Source organism: Carassius carassius, chromosome 39 (assembly GCF_963082965.1).
Source record: "Carassius carassius chromosome 39, fCarCar2.1, whole genome shotgun sequence".
NCBI classification, from domain to species: Eukaryota; Metazoa; Chordata; class Actinopteri; order Cypriniformes; family Cyprinidae; genus Carassius; species Carassius carassius.
The window spans coordinates 25444203-25458375 of NC_081793.1; the positions used below are offsets into that span (position 1 = coordinate 25444203).

Below are 14173 nucleotides of genomic sequence, written 5' to 3' on the forward strand. Positions count from 1 at the left end.
AGTGGAAGCGCACAGCTGGAGCAGAGAAGCAGAACTCCTGTTCAGGGTTTCAGGTCAGTTTCATCTGTAAAGATGCTTTTTTGTCTTTGTTTTTTTATTTATTTAATCAAGCAGCAGCACGTTGCTCATCAGTCATCACTCAAAATACTATATAAAGGACATCATTATTATCTGTTGTAATGTTACAGTAGTAATTTAGCTGAAAAAAAAAATCTGATTTTTTTTAATAGGTTTAGGGGGAGCTACGACAGATAACACAACCCTTACGAAAATTAACATTTTAATATTTAACTATAAATCCAGAGAAAACGGTTACTATTGTTTAACTGTGATAACCAAAAATGTAAAATTATTTTAAAAATTTATTTATTTAAAAATAAATACAAATCCATTTGCAAAAAAACAAGGTTATTTTACTTTTATATAGGCTAATAAAAGCATGTTTAATTTTTGTAAGGGAAAAACATGACTTGTGTACAGTATTAGGATTTTTCTATAAAGATATTGTAGTATTGTAGAGTATTGTATTGTTAAGTATAGTTTTGTTCAATCTTGAGTATTAAAGTAATGAGAGAGATGGATAACAGGGCAAAATAAAGAGACTGAAGAGAAAAATGGAAGTGAAGGTGCAGTTCAGGAGAGAACTTTTAATCATTTTGCATGTCCCCAAATTAAAGATTTAAACCTTTTTTTTTATGTCAGGTCCAAACAAAAAATAGTTTTGTCCTTGAACTGGTTTGTATGAGTTTGAATTTTCCAGTCTGAATTTTTTTTCCCAGTCCGCCCCTCCTGTAAATTAATGGCAAAGACATGGTTTCATTTACTACACATAGGCCTACTGAAGCTCGCAGTGTTTTCAACCTCTGCTGCCTCAATATAGGAGTACACAAGCACATAAACATAATTTCTAGAACTGTTCTGTGTCACTTCATGTGCATTTTACTTATTTTGAGAAAACTATCATCATATACAAAGAGACAGCAGTTTCAAAAAAACCACCAATATTTCAAGAGTTTATTACACAGAATACGTCACATGCCTATTAGATAACTGTATTTGAATTGATGTATATGCTTTTATTTATTATTCTTTAAATTTCACAAATTTAGAAAAGTAATCAAAAAGTACTCAAAAGTAATTAGTTACATTACTTTAATAAAGTAATTGAAAAAGTTACACTACTATTACATTTTAAACAGGGTAACTTGTAATCTGTAACCTATTACATTTCCAAAGTAACCTTCCCAACACTGTCTATCATGCAAAAAGGAAGCCATATGTGAACATGGTCCAGAAGCGCCGTCGTGTCCTGTGGGCCAAGGCTCATTTAAAATGGACTATTTCAAAGTGGAATAGTGTTTTATGGTCAGACGAGTCCAAATTTGACATTCTTGTTGGAAATCACAGACGCCGTGTCCTCCGGGCTAAAGAGGAGGGAGACCTTCCAGCATGTTATCAGCGTTCAGTTCAAAAGCCAGCATCTCTGATGGTATGGGGGTGCATAAGTGCATACGGTATGGGCAGCTTGCATGTTTTGGAAGGCTCTGTGAATGCTGAAAGGTATATAAAGGTTTTAGAGCAACATATGCTTCCCTCCAAACAACGTCTATTTCAGGGAAGGCCTTGTTTATTTCAGCAGGACAATGCAAAACCACATACTGCAGCTATAACAACAGCATGGCTTCGTCGTAGAAGAGTCCGGGTGCTAACCTGGCCTGCCTGCAGTCCAGATCTTTCACCTATAGAGAACATTTGGCGCATCATTAAACGAAAAATACGTCAAAGACGACCACGAACTCTTCAGCAGCTGGAAATCTATATAAGGCAAGAATGGGACCAAATTCCAACAGCAAAACTCCAGCAACTCATAGCCTCAATGCCCAGACTTCTTCAAACTATTTTGAGACCTGTAGCCGAAATCAAAATTGAAATGAGCTCATTTTGTGCATAAAATTGTAAACTTTCTCAGTTTAAACATTTGCTATGTTATCTATGTTCTATTGTGAATAAAATATTGGCTCATGTGATTTGAAAGTCTTTTAGTTTTCATTTTATTAAAATTTAAAAAACGTCCCAACTTTTCCGGAATTCGGGTTGTATATATATATATATATATATATATATATATATATATATATATATATCTCAATATCTCAAACCAGTAATATCAGAATGAGCTTTATTCGCCAAGTGTGTGCAAACACACAAGGAGTTTATTACAAAATAATATTATTGTAAAATATTTTAAAATAAAATACTGTAAAATGTAATTGCAGTTTGAAAAGTATTTAAAATCATAATAATTCAGTACCGCTTTTAAAGTTATTTTATATTACATGTCATCAGAAACGGTAATATTGTATTTTTTTTTTCAATTTAAAATAACTATTTAAAATAGTTAACAATTAATCATAATTATCCCATTTTCACTTATATAACATACAATTTTCACTTGTAATAATATTTCACAATGTTACTACTATATATTCTACAGTGTTCATGTCTTGTTTTAGCTATATTTAGACATTTTTACTGGAAAACTAGACAAAAATGCTCATTAAGAAAATGATTTTTGTTTTGCAGTGCACACAGATTCAAGGGCACATGTACCAGAGAAGGTGCACTGTTCACTGGTAATTAGCTCCTGTCCAGATATCCACTGTGGGGATTTTTGTATTTTTGGTTTGGTAAACATGTTTATTTCGATTGTATCTAAGTAAACAAATCATTCACACTGGGATTAGCACTTAATGTGTTTCCATAGGGATATAAACTTACCGTGCAACCAGTTTCATAATCATTTCATTTGGAAATGTAAGACTAACCAGATAACCCAGAGTTGGTCTGGCAGCACAGTATCACCTCAGTTGGAGGAACACATGCTCAGTCGATTAGTATTGATGGGATACAAGGAGGAGAGATGCTGTGGTAACAAGGATCGACAGAAAAAGTTGGAAATTAATAATTAGTCTTGTTTCCTCTTATTCTGGGGTTGAGCATTTGGAGGCGTGCATCTGTGAGCAGACTGAGTCCGTCTGGACGCTCACACTTATGCCCCCACGCAGCTCTAGTCCACCGCTGTCAATATTCCCTGTGTGTTTGAGTGCTCTGGATCTAATTGTGTGTTGATGGTTTGTCTCAGCCTCAGTCTGAATTGATTGACTGGATACGAGCCAGACCTTTAGCTCTGAGTGACTGAAAACAAGAGCTGTGAAAGAAGAACTACTGCAAACAACCTTCCCTGTCTTTCTATCTGTCTGTCCATCCATCCATCCATTCACTATTTATATAATTAAACCTTTGTTTTAATTCCTTATCTTTAATTAATGTATTTATTTATTTTTCTATTTATGTATTTATTTATTATTGTTATTATTTTAATTATTATTTATTTATTTATTTGAAAGGTGCTGTATGTAGTAGTGATGGGTCATTCTTAAACGATTCGTTCATTTTAAACAAATCTTTAATGTGAGTCGGAATGAACGAGTTGTCTCGGGTAGTGATTCGTTCAGTCATGTGCAACATGTGCAACATCCTATTGGTTCTGTACTGAAATTAGTTCACCTCTTTTGAGTCTTCGGGTTTTCTGAGTCGTTTGTTCATCACGTGAAAGCTCTTTACTTGACCAATGCAGTTTGAGCCGGAAAGAGAATTTATTAGTTTATCTCATGAGTCTTCGGGATTTTCGAGTCGTTCGTTTTACACGTGACAGGCCCATAAGCTTTACCTATGTAGTTTGACCCGGAAAGAGACTTAATAATAATAATCAACTCTTAATTACAATTGTCACCACATTAAGTGTTATGGAAAAGAACCATCATGACAGAAATCCACACATTTATATACTGTAAGAAATAAAAAGCTAAAATTTGAGACCAAAAACGCATCACGTAACTGTAAGAGTAAATAAAAGTTAAAATAATGATGACTATGTACACGTTTGTAAGGAAATTCATTTCTCTACCCAGTACTGTCACATCATGTGACAAAAGAACGACTCGAAAGACTCAAAAGATAAACTAATTAATTCTCTTTCTGGCTCAGACAGCATAGGTTTATTTTATGGGGCTGTCACGTGACAAAAGAACTACTTGAAAGACTTGAAAGGTGAACTAATCGATTCTCTTTCCGGCTCAGACTTCATGGGTTTAGTTTATGGGGATGTCACTTAATGAAGGAATGACTCAAACCCGAAAACTCAAAAGGTGAGCTAATCAATTCTCTTTCCAGCTCAGACTGCATAGATTAAAGCGTATGGGTCTATCACGTGATGAAGGAACGACACAAACTGAAGACTTGTCAGATAAGAGGTGAGGTGAGCTAATCATAGGCTAAAGACCCAGCTAAATCAATCAATCAACCTTTATTTATACAGCCCTTTACAACACTCAAAGTGAACCAAAGTGCTTTTCAGGAGATATAAAATAAAAATAATAACAAAATATATAATGACACAAAACAGAGTATTAAAAAAAAAAAAAAAAAAAAAAAATTGTCTGCCACAAAGAAAACACAAAATGCCACAACAACTGCTATAAATTAAAAGCCAGTCTAAATAAATAAGTCTTGAGCTTAGCCTTAAAGAGGCCCAAGTCAGTGATTGTACGTAAATCAGCAGGCAGCTTGTTCCAAAGGCTTTGCCCCGCTACAGAAAATAAATAATTAATTAATCTTTACAGTTCTTATAACATTATAGTTTTGGATTGTTTCTAGTTTGATCAACGTTTGCAAGTACTAGATGTGTAAGGAAAGCAACAGGAAACATTTTAATTACATTTTGCTTAAATGAACCAAATGACTCGAAAAAATATTTGTTCATTTTGCCGAACGAGACTCCAAGGACAGAGTGAGTAAAATTATTCAAACTTCCCATCACTAGTATGTAGGATTGACACCGAGTGGTTGAACTATATATTGCAGTCCAAATTCAAAATATTGGAGAGGGGTTTTGTTTCACCCAGCCCCTCCTCCTCCTCCTCAGACTTGACTCACCCGCAGGTTGCCAGAATGAGGACACCAACAAGAACGAGCACACTTGAGGATGAATGAAATGAAATATGCTGTGTTTTCCACAAACTGGCAACACAGGGTGCCGAAATACAGTTGGATAAACTGGCAGTGGATGGGTTTCACAAACCAAAACAGACAGCGACATTCCTGCCTGGTTTTCAGATAAATAAAAAAGTATGTTAACTTGGCATGTTTCTTAAATATCTGCAAACATAATATGCTATTTTTATGCTTTAGCGCATTCAAAAACTTACATACAGCACCTTGTTTTCAGAAATGTTATATGGAATATCAGTGTATTTTGTAATTATTATTATTATTATTATCATTATTAACTTTTAAATGTCAACTAGTGAATAAATTCACCAATGCAGTAAGGCAAAATACACTTTAACTGGCAAGGCAAAATTGCAATTTTACTGTAATTTTAATCATTTATTTTTAATATGGGTATGATTTTGATTAGGAGTTTGTAAAACTTCATATCTTTATTAGTGGTGCAGAAACATTATTCCCTCACACACACACACAAACACACACGGTTCATCTGCTGGTCCTGGGAGACACTCTTGTCAGAAAATTTTAGACAAGCTGTTTCAGCAACTTTCCAGCTGCTGCTATAGTCTGACAGAAATGTGTTCAGTAATGCTGAGAGCTGGATAAAGTACAGAGAGGGATGAGAACTCATTTTTTAACCCACGGAAGCTTTAGGATTAGAACCAAAATTTTGCTTATCTGAAGCTGTAACAGTAATTGCGGCTATCAGGTCTTTATGCTGTTGAACTATGCAGAAAGCAGTCAGCGTTGTCTCTCCCATTGTGCATTACTCTGAGTGATGACCATAATTGAAAAGTCTTTGTGGGAGAACACAGCTTTTCGACTTTACTCTAGCTGGGTCTCACCACAAGAACACTGCAGAAAATCATGTAATTAATAGTTTTTATTTTTATCTCTCTCTCTCTCTCTCATCAATGGGGTAATAAAATTAAATAATGCATTAACAATATAAACAATTAACATTTTATTATTATTTATTTTTTTATTATTTAACATTTTGTCCTGCCTGGCGTTTTTAGTAAGATACATAAACAAAGACCAGAAAACTTCTATACTAGAAACAAATAAATAAATACTTGAGAAGACAAAAATAATGATTTTTATTCTCTCTTTTTCAGTAGAGAGAGACAATTTACCACAGCAAGGGAGACTTAGAAAGATAAAGAAAAATTCAAGATTTTGCCTCCATAATTCTATTTTACGCCTCAGCTCTCAAAACTTCATTAAATGTTTTGTGGTGTTTGCAGTTAGTCAGCATCAGACAATGCAGATGGATAGATTGAACCCGGTGAGCTGTAATGAAAATGAGAAAGAACAAGTGCAGAGAGAACAAGTGCAGATGAGAAATGTGACCGGAGCCAGTGTGAGGAATGAGAGATCTACTGTCACCTAAAAAAAACAAAAACAAATTCGGATTTGCTAGAAAGACGGACTGTAAGTGAATGGCTGAAATGAACAAAGACAGAGCAGGGAATGAGAGGGCTTAAAGGACAGAGAGAGAGAGATATTACAAAGCACACAACTGCATTTCCTGCCTGTCTTTATTCTTTGTTGAAACAGTAGAGAAACTCTCCTGGCTCATTGGGGGACTTTTTTTAGGTATCCATGAAGATGATGTGATGGTGTTTGAGGAATTGTTCTGTACAGTCCACTTGTGTTGTATTTAATTTATTTATTTTTCCCCACACACACAAACACATTAAAGGAGTAATTCACATAACATTTTATATTTTCTGAAATCTGAATTCATCCTTTGGGTACATACATACCACCCTTCAAAGAACAGCACCAATAGTTTATTCTTTCTCTTTCTGCAGGTACATCAGTTTTTCAAGTCACAGCGACAGACGCAGACGATCCTACATATGGAAACAGTGCACGGGTGGTGTACAGCGTTCTGCATGGACAGCCGTACTTCTCCGTTGACCCCAAATCTGGTATATTCATGACATCTTTTCTTTGTCTGTGTGTGAAGGTGAATCAATAGTGCTTTTATTGCTTGCAGGTTTAAAACTGCTGCTGCATTTCGTCAAGTAGATGTACAATTAATAAACTATTCTCAGGATATTTGCCCTAGCTTGTCATATGAGTTGTTCATATTAGACTGTGAAGTTTGTTTCTCAGAAAACAGCTGTGAGCAATACAATACACCACCAGCACCCCTCACTGTACAGAAATAAAGCTTGACATGTGTGCTGTATTGTTTGGATCTCAGCTCTATAATGGAGAGCGTCCCTGGAGAATGAGGTGGAGAGAACATTGTGTAAAGGCTTTCAGGGATAAAGACAGATGTTAAGAGAAAGAACGAGATTCAGAGTGCTTTGAGATGGATTTGGTGTTCATTAGAGGTGGACATTGTTTGAGGGTTTTTACAAGGAACCATTAAATGTTAATGGCGACACAGTTTGTTTTGTGTCAAGAAGTGAAAGTTAAGATAGCGAGAAGGACAAAGGAAATACAGAAAGAGGAAGGAGAGAAGGATGGAAGGAACCATATAGGAAGGACAGATAAATAAGGACAGAAAGAAGAAAGTGAGAAGGGAATTGAAAAAAGAAAAGAAAAAATATAAGGAATTAAATATAAAAGAAAATAGGAATGAAAAAAACATAAGCAAAGCAAGGACAGAAAGATAAAGAGACAAAGAAAGGAATGAAAAAGGGGAAAGAATGACAAAGAAAAAGGACAAAAGGAAAGATATAAAGAAGGAAGAAAAAAACAAAGGAAATATGTAAGGAGGAAAAGAAAGAAAGAATCAAGGAGAAATGTAGGAAGGAAGGACGGATAAGTAAGGACAGAAAGGGGTGATGGAGAAAAGAAGGATAGAAATAAATAAATAAATATATTAAGGAATGACTGAGAAAGGCAGAAAATAAGGAATAAAGGGAAAAAAGAAGGAAGAAAAAGCTAAGAAAAACATGGAATAGAAAATGGAAATGGAAAGAAAAGTGGAAGAAATGAAAGAAATATAGTAATATAGTAGAGAAGAAATTAAAAAAGCAGGAAGGATAAAAAATAAAAGGGTTAGGGAAAATAGTAAGGAAGAAAGCATTAAACTAAGGGAAAATTAACAAAAAAAGTTTAAAAAGAAAAAATGAAAGACAAAGAAAAAGGGTGAAAGGTAACAAATGAACAAACAAACAAAGGAATTAAGGAGAACAATAAGAATGTGTCTATATAAGAATGTAGTGATAAGCCAAGAACAGGAAAAAAAGGTAAGAAATGGAAAGAAATATATAAAGATTAGGTAAGGGGGAAAGACAAAATGAAGAAAATGTAGAAAAAAAGAGAAACCAACCACTTCCCAATAGATAAAATCATGTCCTGTTCTGTGTTAAAGGAATAGACTCTCACTTGGATATGTCAGCATAAGGAGGTAAAATGGTTTGCAAACACTTTATCTTTAAAGAAAAAAAAAGGTCTTGATGCTATCCATGGTGCTGAAATGCTCATTTATCCTTTTATCGTCAAAGCAGGTGCTGTCCATGGTACTGAAACATCCCACACTTCACTTCTTTACCTCTCTCTCATATACAAGCACATACAATGCATCTCGACATAGTCTTGACCACAACATAATGATTATTTTGAGAAATACTGCTAGAAAAGCATAAAGTTAGGTAATCTCTAGAGACCTCAGAGACTTAGCACATGCTCTCGCAAATCTCATCCATCAGTGTTATTGTCATAACACCGTGTGGTTGATTGTGGTTGTGGTATGAATGCATGGTGGGGTGGGTGGGGTGTTTGAAGCTTGTCTTGTTATTTTGCTCTGTAATAAAAAGAAAAAAAAATTAAAAAAAAGAAAAGAAAATCTCATCCATCAGCACTGACAGACTAGTACTTTGATAATGCAGTCCACCAGGTTTGTAAACTTTTGGCTTGTAGTAAAGACTAATGCAGCATTTTGTGGAGAAACTGTAAGGGATATTGTTTTGCACATTTGACAAGAGCATGCAGGCATATCATTGACTTTGGTGAGAGTTTTTAGTGATAAAAAGCTTAATGGAATTGTGGCGAGAGACAGTATCAGTTTTGCCAGACTGATTTATTTTAGATGGTGTACAAGGACCTAATGCATTCAGACAGTAGACATGAGAACCAATTGAGGGGATTGTGTGAGGAAGAGAAAAAGACCAGAAATATTAGCCTTTCTTTACTGTATTGTCTGTTAGTGATACTTCACTTTCTATCTATCACAAAATACCTTTTGGAACATTTAACACTATAGACACAAATATCCCATTTGGAGATTTGTAAAATGAATATATGAGATGTCTTTTTATGATTAATTTGAACATTTTAGAAACTAAAAAAAATAATAAAGGGAAAGAGAAAATAATAGTAATAATATTGTATGTACGCGTGTGTGTAATATGTAAGGAATAATTGACGATGCCGTTGAATTATTAGAAAAATAATGCACACCCGAGGTGGCGATGCGGTCACGACGCAAAGCTCTCTTAGTGCAGGCGGAATCTGAGTAAACTTCTTAAAGTATTTCAAACCAGAAAAGCATTTGCTAATGACAACTCTAATAGCTCTCAATGCCACACATTTGATCAAATGGAGTTATTGTTCAACTGTCACTGCAGGAAATGATGCCTGTCACTGACGTCTGATTTACAGTCTCTGACAGCTCTGAAATGTCAAAGCATGCAAGGCACAAAGATAAGAGAGTAGATGTATTAGATTGGGAAAGCATTTTGCTTCTGACGTGTAGGTCAAGAGTTTGTTCCAGTGCTGCTTGCTGAAGCCCTGACCCATTGATCTGGGTGTAGATTCTAACATGTATTTAAAGAAGGTAAATCGAATTTTACGCATGATGCCCAAGGTCATGTTAGCAAGAATTTTTTGAGATTTTTCTTTTGTATATCACTCCCTAATTTGCATCTACTTTCTGACAGACAGTGGAGGAAGGATGCTTTTAATATAGATTTTTCCTTGATGTTTTCTCTTGTCAACAGCTGTATCAGGTGTTTTTCTTTTGTTTGTTTTTTTCACGGTTTTGTTTAATCATATCACAGTCATGGTGTTGAAATACTTTTAGGCTGTCAAACCCAACCTTCATGTTAGATTTTTTAAATATGATTAACAGAGTCTCAGAGTCTCTGAAAGGGAAGCCGTGGCCTAGTGGTTAGAGAGTTTGGTTGTGGGTTTGAGTCTCAGGCCTGCAATACCACGACTGAGGTGCCCTTGAGCAAGGCTCCGAACCCCCAACTGCTCCCAGGGCACCGCAGCATAAATGGCTTCCCACTGCTCTGGGTGTGAGTTCACTGCTGTGTGTGTGCACTTTGGATGAGTTAAATGCAAAGAACGAATTCTGAGTATGGGTCACCATACTTGGCTGTATGTCACGTCACTTAACCACATTGACCTCTGCTTAGCTGTGCCATCTCTGTGAATACTGTCGGATCCTCAAAAGGCATATGAATGAATTACACCTGTCATTTCTATAGATTCTTACATGACTTTGACTGATGACATGATGAATCTAAGGTTTCTAATGTGACCCCGCAAACTATTTTCAAATATGGGTCAATTCTGATGTAGTACACTTTTAAAAGCTGTAACTTGTATCTGTATCTTTAATTCCCAAAATTGAATCTTTTAGATGACACAAACTTAATAATCAAATCACATTCATGTCTGTGCTTTCAATTACCTCCAGATCAAAGTAATGCTTAGAAGATGATGTCATAAGTACTAACTGTTTTTGAATATAAAAAAATTTAGAATATGCAATATATATTCATATTTCATATTTTAATATTTTTTCTTCTGTTTGTTTTATCCAAAATATGAATCTACAGTTATAGTTGCAGGAAAGCTTTAGCAAAGTTCTGAAATGGACAACTGTGGAATGAATCACAAGTTAAGAGTTTCTGATTATTGGTTTGCTTGTACAGTTTACTAGATTTTCTATGTCCAATCAGAAAACTTACAATTAGGAAGTCAAAGAATGCTTATTTCCAACACACCTTATGTTGAACTGAATGCACGGTTGAATGGCTTCACTTGTAAGTGGTTAAATGTTTCTCTCAGGATGTCAGAGAACACAAATATAGATGACAAGTAGGATTAAAAAACTTTAGATAAAACACAGTAGGATATAGAATAGAAGTCTGCATGAATCAATTCAGCTAAAAGAGAGCGCTAGTCAATAGTCAATCTTGCTCTGATTAAATGGTAAGTGCAACCATATTGTTTTGAGCTGGATGAGATGATTGTTGTTATTAGGTCAGCAGATGCACCCAGAAAGTATAAAAAAGTCACAGCCAGAAAAGGTAATTTAGGAGGAGAATGCTATAGTAGTAATATACAGTTTAATTTAGTTTAATTTAGCTCTAATTGGTGGCAGTTACAGAGGCATCATAAACAGAAATTAAATACCACAGTTATGGCTTTGTGCTCAACATTCCCCTGCAATGCAGTACATAGCAGTTAACTAAAAGTAATGTCATTATTTCTTTATTTAGTTAGTTAATTTTCATTCAAAAAGAGGAGATATCAATGTCAGGTGCTGAGATTTATTCTGCCCATAAACTAGCAGTTATCAAGCATTATGATTCTTCCTAATGAATAATTTGAATAATTCATTAGATGAAGGCAAAAGTGAGTGCTGTTTGCTGGTGCAAAACTTAAAATTATGTTTCCGGCAATGTAATGCAGATGCTAAGGTGTTCTGTATGATTTCTTGAGAATATTTGGTGTTCAAGTGGTTGGAAGTTTTAGTAGATATTTCTTGAGTTCCTCCTTCAGTACAAGTTGGTGTTTCACCAGTTTAATCATCCATTTATTTGTCCAATTATAAGTAAGTATTTGTCTGTCTGTATATTTATTTATTTGGAAATTAACTTACACTAAAATGAGCAGAAGTACCACTTTCAAGCTTTCCGAAGAAAAAAAAAAATTTAAATACTGAAAAAAATGCATCATAGTTTCCACAAAAATATTAAGCACCAAAACATTTTTCAACATTAATAATAATAATAATAATAATAAATGTTTATTGAACATCAATCAGCATATTAGAATGATTTCTGAAGGATCATGTGACACTGAAGGCCGGAGTAATGATGCTGACAATCCAGCTTTTTATCAGGGAAATAAATCACAAATTAAAATATATTCAAATAGTAAACAGTTATTTTAAATTATGAGAAAATTTCACAATCTTGCTATTTTACAGTATTTTTTAATAAATATATGCAGTCTCTGTGAGCATAATAGACTTATTTAAAAAACATAAAACATGAAAAATAAATAAACCTTTGTACAGTGTAGTGTACCTTTCCTAACAATCTGAGCAGTTTGAGGTATCATTAATTTCTGTAGCACAGAGTTTGTTCAAATCAATATCCTTAACTATGAGCAACAGTAATAACAATGCTAATAATTGACACAAACTATGCAAGTTTTCCTGCTCCTGTTGATTTATTTATGAAACAAAACATATTCTTTAAAAATAAAGCAAGCATTGCTCTGTGAAGACAGCTCATTATCAGCTAGTGGTAATGCAGAGGCTCAACACGTCCTGCTCGCTGGCACACATAAACCCAGACGTTAAGCTTGTTAATAAGTGAGGTCGGATCTTCATCTTCCCCATTTTCTTGCAAGAGGTTCACGGGATGATGGGAAAAGTGTAGCAATCTCTCTTCCTCGTACGCACACACACACACACACATACTCCCAGTTAAGTAGGCTAATTTCCTTGCTGATCAGGGAGTCTGGAGGGTTTCAGCATGTGAATTTCGAGCTTCTCTGACACAGATCAGGGAGTCTCTAAAAGGAAGGATTAATGCAACTTCCTGTTCTGATCAAATTAGAAAAGCACACCAGTTTGTCGAGGCCTTCCCCAGACGCTAATGCTTTCCAACATATTACCAACCCCTCCTGTACTATTTTTACCTCCAGAGAAAAATAGAAGAGCACAAAATGTTCTATGCAGTAAGTTTGTTTAAACTCTTCTTTTCTGTCCATAATGGGGTCCAATGATTTCAACACCACTGCCTTTAACTGAAAAAAAAGAGAACAAGCATGAGTAAATGACATAACCTTTTATCTGTGTGTGTGTGTGTGTGTGTGTGTGTGTGTGTGTGTGTGTGTGTGTGTGTGTGTGTGTGTGTGTGTGTGTGTTGGCTCTTATTTTTGTGACATATCAGGACACAACTCTGTATAATGACACGGGTATTCCAAGGAGAGCGTGACTTATGAGGACATAACCCATGTCCCCATTTTTCAAAACGCTTATAAATCATACAGAATGATTTTTTTTTGAGAAAGTAAAAATGCACAAAGTTTCCTGTGAGGGTTAGGTTTAGGGCTAGGGTTGGTGAAGGCCCATATAATATACAGTTTGTACAGTATAAAAACCTTAAGTCTATGGGATGTCCCCACTTTTCACAAAAACGTGTGTGCGTGTGCATGTGCGTGTGCGTGTGTGTGTGTGTGTGTGTGTGTGTGTGTGTGTGTGTGTGTGTGTGTGTGTGTGTGTGTGTGTGTGTGTGTGAACTTTTGGATACAATCGAGTCCCAAATGCAAAAAAAAACATCAGATTAAATGATTAAACTGCACAACGTCCTGTGTGAACTGCTCTTAGCACTCAAACAGGCCAAAGGTAATTTCCCATAATCCCCTTTGCTCACATAGACTGACTTTTTCAATAAAAGCACAGGCTGTGAAAAGCGAGGGATCGAGAGAGAATAAGATGTAGCGATAGGAGATTACAGACAGACGGTGTCAGCAAGAGATGAGCAAAAGGCTTGAACCAGTTTTGCCCACTCAGCTAACCCTTGGTCAGACTTGCCACTTGTTTCTTGTTCTTTGCTGGTTTCCATACATATAAGGGAGAATACCAGCGGATTCTTAATGGATCTCGTCTAAAGTGCCCTCTGATGGAAGGACTGATGGGGTTTCATGGGGATTTTTGCTATTTGGAGGCTTCTTGTACATCCTGATAACAAATACTACACTCACTCTCAATTACAGCCAGCCTGTATCAAATTTCCTCAAAAGCACTTACCAATCCCACACAATAAACTTGAGTGATATCTGCAGAGAGACACTCCCTCACCCCTGACGGATGAAGAAAAGGTCACAAGAT

General features: G+C 35.4%; 1 protein-coding gene across 8 annotated transcripts in view; it reads left to right on the plus strand.

The window, feature by feature from the left end:
* LOC132121681 (cadherin-18-like) overlaps nt 1-14173 on the plus strand; it is a 214639-nt gene that overhangs the window by 157048 nt on the left and 43418 nt on the right. For all 8 annotated transcript variants that reach the window (XM_059531347.1, XM_059531346.1, XM_059531352.1 and 5 more), the window contains one exon: nt 6888-7007. In XM_059531347.1, coding sequence (XP_059387330.1) covers nt 6888-7007 — 120 coding nt within the window. The remainder of the gene's footprint in view (nt 1-6887; nt 7008-14173) is intronic.